The sequence below is a fragment of the Plecotus auritus genome (genome assembly GCF_963455305.1).
Source record: "Plecotus auritus genome assembly, chromosome: 3".
Lineage (NCBI taxonomy): Eukaryota > Metazoa > Chordata > Mammalia > Chiroptera > Vespertilionidae > Plecotus > Plecotus auritus.
In genome coordinates, this window is record NC_137772.1 from 119,032,220 (window position 1) to 119,051,563 (window position 19,344).

General features: G+C 43.9%; 1 protein-coding gene across 2 annotated transcripts in view; it reads left to right on the forward strand.

The window, feature by feature from the left end:
• GJB2 (gap junction protein beta 2) overlaps positions 1-19,344 on the forward strand; it is a 37,565-nt gene extending 18,221 nt beyond the window's left edge. The window contains exons 1-2 of one of the 2 annotated variants that reach the window (XM_080662742.1): positions 14,104-14,288; positions 17,255-19,344. In XM_080662742.1, the coding sequence (XP_080518868.1) occupies positions 17,274-17,954 (681 nt within the window). In that variant the 5' untranslated portion in view covers positions 14,104-14,288; positions 17,255-17,273 and the 3' untranslated portion in view covers positions 17,955-19,344. Of the gene's footprint in view, positions 1-14,103; positions 14,289-17,254 lie in introns of those variants that run through there. The other variant, XM_080662741.1, reaches the window with a different exon arrangement.

Here is a 19,344-nt window from a genome sequence, read left to right on the forward strand (position 1 = left end):
TTCAGGACAGCTCTGGGGCCAGGCCCCTCTCAGGATACATGACTTGACTCTACTACTTGATGAACTGCTCTGCTCCATACTTTGCATTGTGCTGGTCTGCTCCACTGCAGGATGGTCTGCTTCACTCTGCTCTGCTCCACTCTGCACCAGTCTGACCCAGTCTGCTTCACTCTGCTCTGGTAGAAAGGGAAAGTGCTCTCCCCAAGCCAGAGGGGAGCTGGTTTATATAGACAGAAGTCCCCACTAAGGAACTCTCGTGCACTGCTGGTGGGAATGCAGACTGGTACAGCCACTGTGGAAAACAGTATAGAGTTTCCTCAAATAATTAAAAATGGAACTTCTACTTAACCCAGTAATCCCACTTCTAGAAATATAGCCCAAGAAATCAGAAACACCAATCAGAAAGGACATATGTACCCCTATGCTCATAGCTGCACAATTTACAATAGCCAAGATTTGGAAACAGCCTAAATGCCCATCAGCAGATGAGTGGTTTAAAAAAATTGTGGTATATCTATACAATGGAATACTACGCTGCTGTAAAAAAAAGAAAGAACTCTTACCATTCACAACAGCATGGATGAACATGGAGAGCATTATGCTAAGTGAAATAAGCCAGTCAGAGAAGGATAAATATCACATGATCTCACTCATTTGTGGAATATAATGAACAACATAAACTGATGAACAAAAATAGATTCAGAGACAGAGAAGCTTCAAACAGACTGTCAAACTTCAGAGGGGAAGACAGGGGAGGGAGAAAGGGGGTAAAAAATCAACCAAAGGACTTGTATGCATGCATATGAGCATAATCAATGGACACAGACACGAGGGGGTGGTGAGGGCATGTGCTGGGTTATGGGGGTGGCTGGGGAAAGGTCAATGGGGGAAAAAGGAGACATATGTAATACTTTAAACAATAAAAATTTTTTTTAAAAAAAGAAGTCCCCACCCATGGTTCCTGATTGGTCTGTCCTCATGCAAATGAGGATGCCAAATCTTCATAGTTGGATTGATCCAAAAGACACTGCCCTGATTGGTCAGAATAGAGCTGCTCTGATTGGTCAGAGCTGCAATGCTCTTGTTGGATTGGGAAGCCGCAGTCCTATTGGTTGAAACAGCATTCTAGGAACTCTTTTATAAGGGCTAGCGCAGATGGCAGAAACACAGTGCAGACAGGCAGTTCAGCAGAGAGGTAAGAAGTTCAGTGCAGGCTTTTCCCTAAAGTGCAGTTTAGCATGAGAGACCCCTATGAAGAAAAGACTGCTAGGCCTCTGCTTTATAAATTTGAGCCCAGTTAGCCACCAGGAGCCCTTCTTAGTAGATGCTCCCCCCTCCTCAGGGTTCACAGGTAGTCTAAGTTCCCTCTTTGCTATTGTTGAGTGGAGGCATATTTTTCTATTATGTTTAACTGGTGTAGAGCAGTTATTATCTAAAACTTTTCTGAGTTGCTAGGCTTCCCTTTTCCTGGTCCTTTGACTGGAGACAGCAGGCTTTTCTTGTGTTGTTTGAGTGTTTTCGTTTTTGTCTGTACCCATTGGTGTTTTGGGTTACTGCCTTCTTCAGTTTGGTATTTACAAGACAAAAACAATAGGCAACCAGTCCCCCACCTGAGGTCCCTACCTTGTCTGCCTCCTTGTTTCCAACTTTCAGACTTCTTATGTTTGTTTTTATATAGTTTCCAGGATTTTAGTTCTACTTAGCCGGAAGTATAGGGAAAAGTACATCAAGCAGCTTCCCAGAGCAAAATTTTCCTTTCTTTTTAAATAGTAGTTTGAATAGAAATCAGTGAAATCCATATATTGTAATTGGTCTCTTAAATCTCTTTAATCTATTGGTTTCCTTCCACTTCTTTTTATTTTTTTACAACTTTTTTTTTTCTCTCAGAATCTGGGTCATGTCTCCCAGTTTCTCACAGCCTTTGATGATTGCATATTTCTGGTGTTACTTAATATGTTCTTCCATCCTTTTTATTTTTATAAACTGATAGATAGTATGACATCAAGTCCTCTAACATTAGCACGTATGCTCAAATTTCTCACTGTTTCCCCGAGGGCGGCTCACTTATCCCCACCTCTAGGCTCTCTCCTGCCTGGAATGTCCCCTCTGTCTGCCCCTCCTCCAGCCTGTTCTTCTACTACTAGACTAGTTCAAAGTCTTCATTCCCAAAACTCCCCCCGCTTCATCCCAGGCAGAACCTCTTCCTCCTCACCCCCCCACTTCCCCCTAGGGTCACTCTGTGGGCATTTGTGCTTGAATGATCTCCTCACATCTCCACTAGGATGGGGGCTCCTGGACAGAGAAGAGCCAGTCCCTTTTACTCCCAAAACATATCCCTTCACATGGTGAGCATCAATAAACATACGATGAATTAATTTGAATCCTGAATATTAATCCTTTTCCTCCCACTTTGTGGCATAGCCATTGGGACAGGAAGAAGGCTTATTAGCTTGCCATCTTGAGGGGACCTGATGGTAGCTTTCTGAAGCCTGTGAGCAACTTCCCTAATTGCCTGCACTGCTGTTGCCATGGTTTCTCTCACCCACTGGAGTACTTAGGTGAATGCTGATGGAAGAACTGAGCATCGCCAGCCAAGGCCTTTTGAGGTCATTCTAAGAGGGGAAAAAGTTGAAGTGACAGAATGCCTTGAAACTATTCAGATGTCAAAGTGCAGTGGGAAAAACTCACCAAGATGAGGAATTAAATTGATTGTAAAACTATGGCCAAGAATCTTTTTAAAGAGAAAACTATAGACCTCAGAGATTCCATCACTAATCAACCTCAGAAACATGAAGGTACTTTTTCACCTAAGTTGTTTCTGGGTATGATTATTAGACAGGTACTAAAATAATTTATTTCTATCTTTTCTGCTAAAATAACTTTTTTATTTATAGATTCAGGATTAATGTGGTATTAATTATAGTTAGCACTAAGCTATAAGTAATTATTTCTTTGTATGTTGTTACCCTCACTAATCTCTTATTAAGTAAGAGATTAGTATCCTATTCAAAACATATTATTACAACTTGAGACATTCTCTTTTGACTGGTTATCAATGTTCAGAGAATGGGAGGCATACTGGAAGAGAGAACTGAGTGTTTCTGCTTGAACTTCAGCCCTAACAAAGACCTATGAATGATCTATATTCTGATCATAAAAGGGGATGCCAAACACTGGATTTAGCACTAAGACCAAAGAGATGTTCTAGCCTACTTACCAGATACTTAGAACTTGAATTTGTCATATTATGCCTCTTCCCCATCCACCACATGTACAATCCTAGCAAAAGATGGACACCCCTCTAACTGAAGTTAACATTAATAGGGTCAATATCTTAAGTCTCCCCTGAAACACATCTGTGCTAATAGCATGGTTATAAAATCATAAGGACCAAGTTAATATAAACTACAGACCATGGTTTCCCAAACCTACTAAATCAGACTCTCTGGTCCCACAGCCCAAGAATCTGTATTTTTAACAGAATTCTGAGTTGGTTTTTATACAGCCAGCTTTGTTTCAGGTTCCTGTGGAGCAGGCAAACTTGTCAAATTTCAACATGCCCAGGAATCACTTGGTGAAATCATAGAATGCTCGTCCCAAGGCCCACTTCAAAGGGTCTAATTCAGTCACCTGGAAGGGCAGTGGAGAACCTGCATTCAGACATTCCCTCCAATTAGCCTCACGCTGGTCTTCAGAAACAGATACCTGGCATTTCAAGCAGGCTCCTTGAAAATAGCTGTATCTCTGAAATATGTCCACTGTGGAAATGCATCTGTAAAAGTCTGTCACGTTCAGTCACAGGATAATAAAAATGGTTATATTAACACTATATGTTGATTCACCTCTCTTCAGCCCTATGGACTCAAAACATGAGTTTGTCCTTTCAACAATTTGTCCTACATGGGGAAGGGGCTGGGCTTAGTCAGTCACACCCCTCCCTCCCCATGGTGGCCCTGTTCTGTCCAGCCCTTGCCTCCGCTGTCCACAAAGGGCGACCTCCATGGTCAGTCAGCCTGGTCTCCAGGCTTCAGATAAGCGGTTCTCCCTAACACCCTAAAGTCACTCATCACTCTCCTCACAAATAAAACCACATTAAAGACTTCTGATAAACTCTTTTCAGGATCTGCTTTCTGTCTTTATCCTACTTCGTTTATCCATTTCTGCTTCCTTTGGTGCCACAGACCTCACATCTTTTTCTGCCAGCTCCTTTGCTTTGTTTTTCTGTGGCTATCTTCTTTCTCCTTTCTTTCAAACTGTTCTCCCTTATCTTCTCTGATACAGACAAAAGGTCAGAAGCCAAGCCCATCACAAGGTGAGAACCCAGTGTCCCCATTTGCTCTGTATCAGAATGGCTGTACCTCCTGGACTGACAGAGAGCCTTGGGCATAGAAACAATGCGAACCCAGGGCAGAGTGCAATTATTTCAATGAAGGGAGTTGTTTAGATCCCATCTTCCCTCTTCGGATGGAGGTAGGTAGATTTCTGGCTCTAGCTATCTCTTCATCCAATTCTTACTTTTTCCTTCATGCAAAGGGAATCTCTTTAAATTGGAGGTCCTAACTTCTCAAGCATCTCCTGCAAGCCTGGTGCCAGACTAGACATTAAACATGGTGGAAGTACTGACCAGCATCTTACAGAAGAGAGAACAGACTCCGAGGAAAAGAGCAAAGCCTCAAATTCAGGTGTCACTGACCCTCTGTCCTGTTACACTGCCTCAGCATGATAGAGGAATGGAAGGATGTGGACACCAAGTCTCGGGTCTTCTTGACAGCATTTGCCTCATTTTCTGCCCTCAGACACTAAACTTGGTGGAAGGAAGGTGGGAGGAAGGTAAACAAAGGCAAGAGTAAAAGTGACCAGTGTGGTTTGCCATGAATAAAAGCAATGGCTTATTATTGTTAGTAACATAAGCATTGGATAAAAATGATGCTCAAAAGTCCTATCTTTAAAAGTTGAAAGTATAAACATCTATGAAAGTTGGAAGTACTATGATATTTTGTTGAGAATTATAATATTGGAAGTGGGAAAGGGAAACTTCTAGAATAGGCCTTACTGATGTGTTGCCAGATATCAAAGTCACCTGGACAAATCTTTTAACTCAGTTCTAAGTCTCTTTAAATTCAAGATATATATATTCTTTAAAAAGTCTTTCCTAAGTAAACTCAAAGCTGTTAATATTTCTATTTGCTGGAAGATTTTACAAAACATCTGGAGAAAGAAGTTAGTACTGATTTCTAACCCAGGGTTCAGGAAACTTCCCCCACATACTTCTCTCCCTCATCTTGATTTCCCTTCTTTTATTCCTGACAATTATGATTTGTTTTTCTCTCTTTTTCCTTGATTAGTCTTGCTAGAAATTTTATGGACTGAATTGTGTCGTCCCTCCTCCCCCACCAATTCATATATTGAAACCCTAATCCCCAAGGTGATGATATTTGGAAATAGGGCCTCTGGGAGGTAATTAGGTTGAGATAAGATCATGGGGGTGGGACCCTCATGATGAGATTAGTACCCTTAAAAGAAGAAATACCAGAGAACTTTTCATCTCTCTCTGCCATGCCAGGCCACAGCAAGAAGGTAGCCATCTGCAAGCCAGGAGTCCTCACCATGATCCTGGACCCTGATCTTAAACTTCTAGTCTCCATAACTGTGAGAAAATAAATGTCTGTTGTTTAAACCACTCAGGGCTATGACATTTTGTTATAGCTGCTCAAACTCACAAAGATAAGGAATATATACATTTAATTAATATTTTCAAAGAACTAAGCTTTGATCTCATTTGATTTTTTCTATTATTTGTCTTCTAGCTCATTTGATTTTCTCTACTATTTGTCTTCTAGCTCATTGTATTATTTCCTTGCTCAATAAACATATATTGAGCTTCATTTATTATTTTTTTCAAGCTTCTTAAGGTAGAAATGTAGATAATCCATTTTAAACCTTTCTTCTTTTTCTATTATATACACTTAAAGCAAAAACTTACTTTTCCACACTGCTTCAGGTGCATCCTACAAATTTTGATGTTTGTTTTTATTTCCATTTATTTTAAATGCCTCTTATGATTTTTCTTTTTTATTCACAGATTATTTGTTGTTTCATTTATAGGTATTTGAATTGACGTCTTCTTCATGAAATAAACAAAAGGTTTGGCATAGTTCAAGATATCAAGTAGTTGTGGGTAAATAATTAACACAGTGACCTTTGCATTGGGTTATACCTAGAGATGACTGCATTTATACTTTTTGAGTTTTTGTGTGTCAGTTACACAATCTAAATTAGTCATTCAAACATGATACTTCTACAACAGTCTATTTTTTTTCCTTTGGTAAATTGTAAGTAAGGACTGTGTCTTTCCAAGGCCTATCGACCTAATAATCTAGTATGCAATGTCATGTAGCCTGTAAGAAAAAATAAATGTTTCCCACCAGATGGTGATTGAGATGATGATACCATGATCCTCCAGATTGACAAATACCATCTCCACCAACATTGCACAATATGTACAGGAGTCCCCATATCACACAAAAAAAGAGTAGTCCAAAACCATCACTTATTTATTTCAAAAGCAATAAAGAAAAAACAAAAGGCATTGTATTTACTGCTTCCTCATTCCCAAAGCACAATAATCCAATCTACACTTTTGACTTTAAAAGTCTCTATCTGGTTCTTTAAATAAAAATAAAAAAAATTAAAGTCTCCATTTGGTCCATTAAAATGGCTAATCCATGACTTTTGAGAACAGATCATACTAGACATCAAACCAATCTACCTAATAAAAGAGTAACATGCTAATGGACCGTGCCTTCACGATGCCCACTAGCCAATCAGGAGTGAGTATGCAAATTAACCCAACAAAGATGGCGGGTTAATTAGCATACACAGGCACCTAGCAGCAGGGAGCAGGGCAGGACGCTTGCATCGTTGCCATGGCTATGACGCAGGCGTTCTGCACCACCCCAGCTGCTCCGGGCCTCTGGGCAGCATGGGAAGGTGGAAAGGCTGCTCTGGCCAGAGTGAAGGCAGTGCCGGCAGCCAGGGGAAGGAAGGCCCATTCTTGCATGAATCTTCGTGCATCGGGCCTCTAGTCTACACTAATAAAAGAGAAACATGCAAATTAACCATCACTCTGCTACACCCACAAGCCACGCCCACCAGCCAATCAGGAGCAAGTATGCAAATTAACCCAACCAAGATGGCAGCTGGCCACAGAGCAAGCAGGAGGCTTGGGTTTCCCCGGCGATGGAGGAAGCCAAGCTTCCGCAGCCCTGGCCTGCCTTGGCCTCTGCTCAAGGCTACAAAGTTTCAATTATAGAAGATAAACAAATCCCAACAAAAATGGCTGTGGCCATGGAGCAAGCAGGAGGCTTGGCTCCTCTCAAAGCTACAAAATTTCAATTATAGAAGATAAATAAATCCCAGGTACCAGGGCCTCTGCTTGGGTCACTGGGGGGACATGGCTGGCCTATAAACCACCACAGGCCCCTCGCCCTGACCGCCCCACGCCCCAAGGGAACCCCCACTCTGATCCGGGACACCTTTCAGGGCAAACCAGCCGGCCCCCACCCATGCACCAGGCCTCTATCCTATCTAATAAAAGAGTAATATGCAAATTGACCATCACTCCAACACACAAGATGGCTGCCCCTATGTGGTCAAAGATCCTGCCCCAATGTGAACACAAGATGGCCACCACAAGATGGCCAGCAGGGGAGGGCAGTTGGGAGGGACCAGGCTGGCAGAGGAGGGGAGTTGGGGGTGACCGGGCCTGCAGGGAAGGGCAGTTGGCGGGGACCCAGGCCTGCAGGGAGAGCAGTTGGGGGGGACCAGGCCTGCAGGGGAGGGCAGTTGCAGGGGGACTAGGCCTGCAGGGGAGGGCAGTTAGGGGCAATCAGGCTGGCAGGGGAGCAGTTAGGCATCAATTAGGCTGTCAGGGCAGTGGTTAGTGGGTGATCAGGCTGGCAGGCAGAAGTGGTTAGGGGCAATCAGGCAGGCAGGCAGGTGAGCAGTTGGGAGCCAGCAGTCCTGAATTGTGAGAGGGATGTCCGACTGCCCATTTAGGCTGGATCCTATTGGGATTGGGCCTAAACAGGCAGTCGGACATCCCTCAAGGGGTCCCAGATTGGAGAGGGTGCAGGCTGGGCTGAGGGACACACACACCCCATGCATGAATTTCATGCGCCGGGCCTCTAGTATATATATATATTAGACAAATAATCTCATAAAGGTGCTAAAAGACCTAATAAAATGATGCTATTGCTTCTCATGCACCCCATGAATCCAACGTCCTCAGATCCCAGAAGAGCACTGGAGAATGGAAGTCTAATGGATGAACTAAGATTATTAAGCAGCCTAACCATCAATAAATTCCACCAGCTTGCAGTTTCTGGGATCACTGTGCTGTGAGCTCAAAAAAGGCACAGCAGAGCAAAAGGCTGCTCTTAGAGCCTCCATGTCTGACCTCTCAGTAACAGCACCATTTCACCTGGGGCCGCTGTGATATGCCCTGGGAATGGAATAGAACAGTGGCTTTCTGACCTTTTGTGATGGAGCTCTACATCACATTAGGTTCAGCACACAAATGAGTATGAAAACACACACACAAAAAACAAACATTTCAAAAAACATTACTTAACCCTTACTAAAAACAATGCTTTCTGACATTTTCTATTTTATTATATTTCATTTAATTTTGAGGGGGGGGGGATAGAAACTTAGGTTCCAGTCTACTAATGAGGTTGGGACAAGCAACACTAGAAGAAAATATTTTCCATTTTTATCCCACCATCTTCCAAGGATGTGCATTTTACAAAGCAAGTCTGACCAGTGCCATCTACTGTACCCTCAGGGTATTGCAAGTGAGTTTTTTGTTTGTTTTGTGGGTTTTTGTTTTTCCTGGCTAAGAGATTTATTTAGGGATAAGATTAGATCAGAGAATTCTCCACACCAATATGTATTTCTTCCCTCAAAGCAAAAACAGCTCTGAAACAGTTTAAGGAGAAATTTAGATGAATAGCAAACACACAAGCTCAGTTCTGAATTCTAAGACTTCATATCCAAGTCAGAGAACATCCATATGACTGGAGCCTCAGGAGCAAAACTGACCTTGTAATTGGTGGTTTCCAGAGAATGAAAAATTTAAATTCAGAACATTCTAGACAATCACGTCATGAAAAGCTGCTGTCATCTATCAAATACTACAACCTGGGAATCATTGCTTTATAGCCCTGTGTTAAACTTACGTCTGTAATTTATTTTTGTACTAAAGCAGCTCAAAATATAGATGTTACTATTCTCCAACTTATTTAGAAAGTTCTTCAAGATGACATATAGCACAATATTGTTGTAACACAAGCTAAAATGTAGAAATCTCTTTTGTAATTTGTGAAGGATACAGAGTTTCCATTTTGACAAGCCACCATAGCTTACAGAATTTAATTTTTATATTCAATGGAAGTGAATTTTCCCTACCAGTTTGCCTAGGGAGTTACAGCTTTGTATTCATTTCTGGCTGAAATGTGCTTTTGATACAAACACATTCGGAAGAAACTTTGTAATTTCTTCACAATCTGCTTAAATGGTCGTAAAAGAGCATATATAGTAAAGTCAAGGAAATAGACTTATTTTACCCTTGGCTTGCAACTGAGAGATGCCCAGCAACTCAAATTTCCCAAAAATATTTTATGTGTGAATATAAAATTAGAATGGGAAAAATGGAAAGCCTTGTAACAGTTTTAGTCGTGATTCAAAAGGTGGGTTTTTTATGAGATATCTTTAATTTAAAAGTGAAGAGGACAATTAAATTGTTGAAGTCTAAGGGTTGTTGTTGTTTTTTAATTCTGTGACTATAACACTTGTGTGTGTGTTTTTCCCTAAATGACTTGACATTAACAATTTCAGAATCCATAAGTGAGGATATGGGTCAATGATGCAGAGAGAAATCATAGTGAAATACTGTTTTTCTGTCAAAATAATCACAAAAATGAACAAGAGTTACACGTGGGCCACTCCTGCTTTATTCGTCATGTGTAAGCTGTTATTAATAGAGATGCCAGGGGCTCATTCTACCTTGTCTCCCACTGCTCTTTTGGAGAAGGCTAATATTTTTTATCAATTATATTTATTTGATTAATAGTACAACAGCAAAGGCAAGAAGGTGAGTGCCAGCCGTGGGCAAACTACGGCCCGCGGGCCGGATCCAGCTGTTCTATCCGGTTCTCTTGCTCTCCCCTCCGCTCCTTTACTTTGAATTTATATTAGTTCACACAAACACTCCATCCATGCTTTTGTTCCGGCCCTCCGGTCCAGTTTAAGAACCCATTGTGGCCCTCGAGTCAAAAAGTTTGCCCACCCCTGGCTGTAGACCAATTGCTAATGGTGTTAATAACTAACAGCTAAGAGAGATTCAAAGGACCTAACTTGCTCTAAAACTGCCAAGTGTTTGAACAGGTCCTCCATTCTCTCACAAGTCTCTTCTTGTCTCGAGACATTTTATGCTCTCATCTGCATATGATTTGTGAGTCAGACATGTAACTAAGACATTTTTTATGTACATATAGAACACCCTTCCTGGGGGAGTGCAAAGGGTTGCCTTATTACGCAGCTAAAAAGCAATAATTCATTAAAATATGCTAAGAAATTGTATTTGTCTCCCACTAACTTCTTGCACCATAACAACTTCTTTCTTTTGGGTTTATTTATAACACAACTATCAAATTAAAATACCAAATAGCTTATAACTTGACAACTGCATCACTTTAAATATCCGCATGAAAGTTCAGCTCACTTATAAACACCTGGGATTTACCTGCTTGCTACTAAGAATGTACATGAAAATAGTAGTCAGACATACCTCTGACACTCTGAAGTGACCAGGTGTGGCCGTAACAGATCCTCATTAGTTAACCATCAATATTCATTTGATAAGTTTTCAATCTCCCCTGGGGATTAACAATCCTCTGTCAGTTTCATTCACTACCTCCCCAGGAGACACCAGAATTGGGTTTTTTGTTTTGTTTTGTTTTTCACCATAAAGCCAAGTCAAAAACTCTAAGTTGTTCAGTGCCTACAAGTTAATGAGACAAAGGTATGCCAATCAGGCAGCAGGCAGCCCTGAGCACCCCAGTGTGGTGGTGCTGGGACCGCTGGAAAGAACACAGCAGAGCTGGGCAGTGACAGTGGTTCTCAACCTTTCTAATGCCGCGACCCTTTAATACAGTTCCTCATGTTGTGGTGACCCCCAACCATAAAATTATTTTCGTTGCTACTTCAGAACTGTAATTTTGCTACTGTTAATGAATCGCTGCTGTAGAGCCTAAGACCATTGGTTGAGAACTGCTGCTGTAGAGCCTAAGACCATCGGAAAACACAGATATTTACATTATGATTCATAACAGTACAAAATTACAGTTATGAAGTAGTAACGAAAATAATTTTATGGTTGGGGGTCACCACAACATGAGGAACTGTATTAAAGGGTCACGGCATTAGAAAGGTTGAGAACCACTGCTCTAGGAGCTGTATGTTAAAAGATGAAGATGTGTGAAAACAAAGTGACAAAATTAAGACTAATTCTCAATGTTTATATTTAATAAATACTGCCTTTAACCAAAACAGGGCTCCTCACAAAAATAATTACAAGATCTATAAAAATATTAATTTGTTCTGTAATTTGTGTAATTGTGTATATGTCTAAGCTTATTTGCAGATACCTTCGAATTTCCAAGCTTCAGACCCCTTTTCTATTTACCTCTTTCTCCTCTACTCTTGAGGACACACACACACACACACACACACACACACACACATAAGATTTTCTGCCCTACAAGAATCCAAATCTGGTTAGGAAGAAAATACCAGCACAGAACAACAGAAACACACACAACAAAATAAAAGCAAGTGCTGAATTGTAGAGCTGTATATCCTAAAATATAGAATGGCTAAATATACAATTAGCCAATAACACATACTAATTATGCAAATCGGGAGAGTAAGTCAGAGGAAACAAGGAAAGGGCAGTTGAACAGCACCCTGCAATCATGGTAAAGACATTAAGACCTAAGGTGAGATTTGTCAATGAGGATAGTGAGTCAACTTTCAATTTGCAAACCATCTTCATCAGCTGGGTTCCTACAGTGGTTCTGGACCCACCCTTCACTCCAACCCACCAGGACTCTAACAGACTCCTGAATAGTCCTGTCTTGGGAACTAAAGGGAGGGCTCCATAGCTAGCCCTTCTCCCCTACCTCACCCCCCCACCCCTAGTCCATGTAGCCATGTCTCAGTGCATCCCAAGGTGTGCCCAGACCAGGGTGTCTGAACTCCACCCAGCTTGGCCTTGTCATTCCTAACCAGTCGAATCAGCATATCTCTTGGATGGGCCAAGCAGGGCTGAGCAGCTGTGGGGCTTTGTCTCTTCATGAACAGATACGCCCTTAAGACTAAGACTTAAAGCTGGGAGGTGGGGTGGTGACCTCAGGACAAGGCTCCTGTGCACCAGTACAAGACCGGCTCAAGTTGGCCCATGGCAATGGGTGCCAGTTTTACAAAGAAAAGTCAAAACCCTCAAGCTCATGGTGACAATGATGGAAATTCATTTCTGAGACTAGATCTGCCCAGTCAGGATGAATCATCATCATCTTTTGCTTAACACAGAACTGGACCCAAGTAAAGGCAAGTCGGTTGTGCCTCCACTCTGGTGCTCTGCGCAGGGATGGGGTTCCACTGAGGCCCAGGCGCAATGTCCCCAACATGATCTGCTCTTGCAACTTCAGTTCTCCATCCACTTGCTTTGTGAATATCCACTCTCTGTCACCTGCGTCTCAAGACCTCAAAACACCCAATCAGATGTGAGCCATGATGCCTTGCTCTTTCCGAGGTCAGTCTTGAGGAGAAGAACCCAGCTGGCGGCCATCTTCTCCAGAAGCTCTGGCACTGGGCCCCTTTAGTGGGGCATGTGCAGGGTCAGGAGGGTCGTAGGCTTCACTTGTTCTCTTTCTTTCCTTTCGGAGTAATCTGGGCTTCCCCCACTCCAAATTGAGTCACCTCCTTGCGATTTCTCACCTGTGGGCGGAGGAATCAGCAGGAAGCAGGAGGGACAGCTCCAGTAGCGCTGGAGGGCAGGCCCCGCTTCTTCAGGGCCCTTGGCAAAGCCGGGCTTGACCCCCACTTGCCGGCCTCCGACTTCCACCCTGGGCATATTGTTGAAAGCGACCAAATGAAATGGAGAAATCACGGAGGCTGTTGGTAAGCTCATCTGTGAGGTTTTGGGGAGAAAGAAGTGGAGACTTGGCCAGGCCTGGCGATGCCACCTCCTCACCCTCTGTCCCCAGATTCCTAAGAGAGAACCTGTCCCGGGGCAACTCCGCAGGGACCAGGACCCTCTGTGGCCTGAACTTAAATCTTCACATGGCTGAGCCGGTTTTGCTCATTGGATAGAGTGGGGGTGTGCTGACCCAAGGGTCCCGGGTTGAGTTCCGGTTAAGGACACATACCTGTACCTCCGTTGCAGGCTCCTCCCTGGCCAGGGCCCTGGTCAGGGCGTGCAATCAATGCGTTTCTCTCACATCCATGTTTCTGTTTGTCTTTCCCTCTCTCTTTCACGCTCTCTAAAATCAATGGAAAATTTATATCCTCAGGTGATGATTAAAAAACTAAATAAATCTTCACATGGTTGGGAATGCCTGTTGCTCTAATAATATTTTTTTTAACTTAAAGCCCAGCTTCAAATATATTACTGACACAGTAGAAATACCAACAGCAAGAACTATCCTTTGACCCCACCCCCTAAACGCGGGGAGCCAAACCCCGGAGTTCTGCATCCTCCTTAGGTTCTGACCCTGCCTCCGACGGGGCGGGGCTGGGGCAGGGAGACCTGCGGACCCTGGCGAGCTGGGGACACTGGGGGTCCTGGGGTCTCCGGGGCCTCGGAGACTAGGGGGGATTCAGGAATCCGAGGGAGCTCTGGGACCCGACACGGGTACGCCCCGCCCGAGCTGGGGTTGGGGGGCGGGCGGCGAGGAGCCGCCCCCTCCGGGACTTTCTCCCGAGCTCGGGCGGGGCGTACCCGTCTGGGTTAAAAAGCGCCGCTGGCGCCACAGGTGCGGCAGACCCGAGGTGCCCGAGTTCTACTCCTCGACTCTCAACCAGGCGGCGGCGCCCTGTGGGCAGCGAGCGAGGAGGCGGCCAGGCCAGGACCCCTCAGGATCGCACGGGACCACCCAGGCCCTGCCCAGGACCCCCGGGAGCGCCCCCGCAGCTACCAAATCCCTCGAGCGCTCCCTCCGCTGCTGGTGAGCCAGCGCCGCCAGAGCGCCCCGAGTCACTGCAGTGAGGCCGGCGCCGGACTCTCGGCGTCTCGGGACGGCGGGAGCTGTGGGTCTCGGCGGGGGAGGGGACCCAGCGAGGATTGAGGACCTGGGACGTCCGGGGACTGTGGGACCCGGCGGGGGTAGGTCCCGGGTACGGTTGCTCGGGGACTCGTCCCAGAGAAGTGACCCGGGACGGTGGGGGCAGTGGGCATCCGGATCGGGTCCCGGGGGGGGGGGGGGGGACCCCGCACGCACTGAGGCCCCTGCATGGTCTTTGTCCCTGGCAGTCCTGACAGCGGATCTGGGGCGGCAGGCAGGTGTCCAGAGAATTCGTTGAGAGGGAATGTCCTCCACCGAGTTCCGAAATTGGAATCGGGCCATTGCGGGGAAGGGACGTGTTGACACCAGCACCCGTGTGCCAGGGAGGAGGGGGCCCGGGCCGCGTATTCCAAAGCGCTGTTGATGATCGTAGTTGGTAAGGTTCCTCGGGGAAGTCTAATCTAACGCCATCAGGAGTGTTTAAGTACCGAAGTCTCTGCTTAGAAGGAAGGCTGGCTTCCATTTGTTAAGCAGGAGTCCTGCCTGGAGGAGGTGACCTTTGCAAACCGGGCGCTCCCATCACAGGCTGCGGAGAGGAGCCAGGACTCTGGGCCCAGCCCTGTGAGCAGGGCACCGCAGCCTAAACTTGAGACACGGGTTTCCTTGTTCCTCTTTCCTGGACAATCGGAGAGCCTTCATTTCCAGGTGGCATTTTCCAGCTGGAAGGTCGCACGGGGCTGAGAACAATGTTCCTTCAGGCAGTGACATAAACCCTCTGCTCCTGGAGGAGGGACATAAGCCTCATCAATGTCTCCCATCTCTGACAGTTGGACGACCATTTAGTTGGGAATCTGTCTCAGATGTGTGGCAACAGACATTTCCCTGCTTGCTCTTTGAATCAAAACTCAGGTGCTAAGTCACAATTAGACACCTGTGAGAAAGGTGGGCCACTCTGTGGAGGCAGCTGGCCAGGTCTGTCAGGGAAAAAGGAGGGATTGAGGAGAAATTAGGGTAAAGAATTGCTTTTACCTTTTCTCAGCATCGTTCCTTCCCTAAAGAACAGAAGCCTCCTCTGCCAGAGTTCCAAGCAATGGCAGGGTGGTGTGGGCCAGGTCAGGAAGGGCAGGACAGCAGCTCCTCAATGGTTTCATCCTGGGTTAGCCCACCTTGACCTGTTACCCCTATCCCACTTGTGGGTTACAATTTTATTTGCTCCTTTTCCTGAAAGGATCTACAAACAGGCAGTTGCAGCTATAACAACAATAAGGACTCACTGTAGTTTTCTCAGCTGATGGTAGTTGGACTGGTTTATAGAAGAGTGTGGGGTCTGTGTTTGGTACTTTGGAAGAGGACAAAGGCATAAGCCCCATGCTCCCCATTTTTAGCCAGATGGACAACTTATTTCTGTAAGTGTCCTGTTCCCACTTAGTAAGTGCCAGTGAAGAACTGGACTAATTCCATAAAATAGTTTGATTAGACTATGAATTTTGGTTTTGTTGTCGGACAGGACTAAACTGTCCACCCCTAGGAGGACCGCCAGACAGTCTGTATTTAAAGGGTCAGGGCTGAACCCCGACTGAACCACTGTTTTTTTCCAGTGATATTTGTCTTTTTTAAGCTAAGTAAGGCTAAATGTTTTTGAAGTGCATTTCAAGTTTTGTGTCCATGATTGGTCTCTATGTCTCACCTGCCTGATCTGACCAAGGTGGCATTGAATGGCTTCAGCCATACCTTGGTGACCCACCTGAGATGACGCTAAGTGATGAGGCTGCTTAGGAAGACCATGGGGAGACAGGAACCAACTTGCTCAAAATGAGGAGAGCATTATGCTTTTAAGTAAGAAAAGAGAGTGGGTTCACTGCCAGCATAGAAGGAGTGGAAACAGACTGCTCGTCAGGAGTGTGGGGAAGTGGAATCTTGTTAGAAGAGCGGCTGATTGAGACAGATGGGGTGTAACTATGAATAAATGAAGACAGTTCATACCTTGGGATGAAGGGAAGGCCACTGGCTCATGGCAGATTGACCCACAGGTTTCAAGTCCCTTTTCATTAAGATGTACATACCCCACCGAGTTTTCTGAACTTCAGTATTCAATACAGTGACGTCGCCCTGTAGGGCATCACTAGGAAATCACTGTCATTTGTTTCATTTATTGTCTTTCTTTTTTTTCATAATGTGCCTCTCTAGAACCATGGGTAGCCATCAATTTCTCATAATGGTGAGGACCACCAGTCCATACTCAAAACATTTACAAACATCTATGCATGTAGTGGCTTTTCTCCATGGACAGAAAGTTTCCAACCTGTTCTTTTTCATATAGAAAAAGGAAGTGAGGCCCTTTGTGAAATTTTAACATATGGTGCCTCAAATATCAACTTCACCACTGGTAACATATATTTCACTGCTACATCCCAAGTCCATAACAATTCATTGAAATCCTTTAAGGAAACTGGCTCTGTAGGGAGACATGGCCTGCCGACCTTCACAGCAAGGTTGGTGGGGCCCCAGGGATGCGGTGAGGCTAACAAGCAAGTGGAACTTGAACAGTTGAAGTCTGCTCTTTGAGTGCCCAGGGAGTGTCTGCTGAGGGATCAATCAGCACTAATTATGCCTCTAAGTCAGGAGCACTTTTTTATTATGTGCTAAAGATGGGGTGAATTACTCAGATGAATAAGCATATGCTGCTCTTTATTGGAAAATACATAAACACAGGTTCAAGGTGGTTTGGGAACCATCCTTTTAATCCTATGGCAAATTAAGTTGGTTTGGTTTTCACCTTTTGGGTGAGGTTTGGTAAGAGTTGGTGTTTGCTCAGGAAGAGACTTAAGGGTGCTTACTTACCCAGAGAATTCTTCCAGATTCTATCCGGGTGAGTCATTCCTCTATTGTGTTCATCTTGTCTTTTCCAGAGCGAACTGCCCACAGAAGATGGATTGGAGCACTTTGCAGACTATTCTGGGGGGTGTCAATAAACACTCCACCAGTATTGGAAAAATCTGGCTCACCGTCCTCTTCATTTTTCGCATTATGATCCTGGTTGTAGCTGCAAAGGAAGTGTGGGGAGATGAGCAGGCTGACTTTGTCTGCAACACTCTGCAGCCTGGGTGCAAAAACGTGTGCTATGATCACTACTTCCCCATCTCTCACATACGGCTCTGGGCCCTTCAGCTGATCTTCGTGTCCACACCAGCTCTCTTGGTGGCCATGCATGTGGCCTACCACAGGCATGAGAAGAAAAGGAAGTTCATTAAAGGAGAGATCAAGAGTGAATATAAAGACATCGAAGAGATCAAAAACCAGAAGGTCCGAATTGAAGGGTCACTGTGGTGGACCTACACCAGCAGCATCTTCTTCCGGGTCATCTTTGAAGCTGTCTTCATGTACGTCTTCTACATCATGTATGACGGGTTCTCCATGCAGCGTTTGGTGAAATGTAATGCCTGGCCTTGTCCCAATACCGTGGACTGCTTTGTTTCCAGGCCCACAGAAAAGACTGTCTTCACAGTATTCATGATTGCAGTGTCTGGAATATGCATACTGCTGAATGTCACTGAATTGTGTTATTTGCTAATCAGATATTGTTCTGGAAAGTCAAAAAAACCAGTTTAAAACATTACACAACTATTAGATAAAAAATAGACAGCAGGAAAAGAATGAGGCAATCAGTGCTTAGTTGTCAAGGCCGAGTCACCAGCATTTCCCAAGGTCAAGATTTTTATCTTAAATATATCCGATTGAAACTTCTGTAGCTCTCACGTAAAACTCCAAATGCCTCTGATGGCACCCTTCTCTCCTAAACTTAAAAAACAAAGACTTGATCCTATGCCCATATTAGTTCCAATGAAACCCTGTCCTGGTAGGGGTTATTCGTGCAAGATAATTTCATATTTTGAAGAAAGAATATTGGCATTTGTTTCTATTTCTTTGAGGAAAGGAGAGAAACACCAGGTCCTAAAGAGAATGCTAAGAAGAGTGGGTTGCTCCTCTTATGGTTCTTTTTGCCATTTTCCCATTAATTAAAGGTAAACATAGATAACCTTGGTTCTTTTATTCACTTTGGAAGTTCTAGTCTCTAACGATGGACAAGGTTACCTAATGCTTCAAACTGTCATACTTTTTTTAAGTGAACACTTGAAAATATATTCTTTTGGTCTACAAGACATTCCATTATACGTTCCTCCTATTTCAAAGGCTCTGATAATGATATGTAAATGGTGTGTAATTAGATACTACCATTGCATTTAAAATGTGGCCTCTCAGTTATGAATAATTTGCAGGGCCACTGTATTAACTGTGGTATGTAGTCCACAAAAGCATTACGACCTCTCTCACATGAAATAAACTAGAAGTTCTTAGTGATGGCTTGACAGCCAATGGCCTCATTTCATAACTTTAGGTGTAATTTTGGAGGAGAAATATAGACAATGTATCACCAACTGCCACCAACTACAGGCTGGCTCAAGACACCCTGTCTATCTTTTCAACATTTGCCTTTTCCATGACTGATAAAGGGTGGGAATACTGATTTAAAGCAGTTGTTTAGGACTATTTTGTTGCCACAGTACAAAACAAAATGGGGGTGGGGGGGTGGGGGTGGGAGGTTCAGAACAGATGGAAAGACTAGACTCTAAATTCTGGTTATTAAAATATGAGTTTCATCTATTTTAAAGTTTGTTTGCTTTCCTCTTCAGCTTCCATTTTTTTAAAAGTGAAAATAGAATTAATAGACATTTTAAAAAATAGACACTATTGTTTAGATATATTTAGCAGTTCTCTAGGACACATTGAACCTTAGTATTATTATCATGATGCTTGACCTGGTTTCCAAAAAATTGTACTCAACATTCTTCAATGAGAGTAAACATTTTTCTTTTGCCAAGAATAGCATTATAAAAATATTTTTGTAATAATAAACAATAGCTTTAAGTACATGCTTGTAACTAAATATTTTTGTAATGTCTCAAATATTTAAAATCTTAAAATATAAATTTATATACAG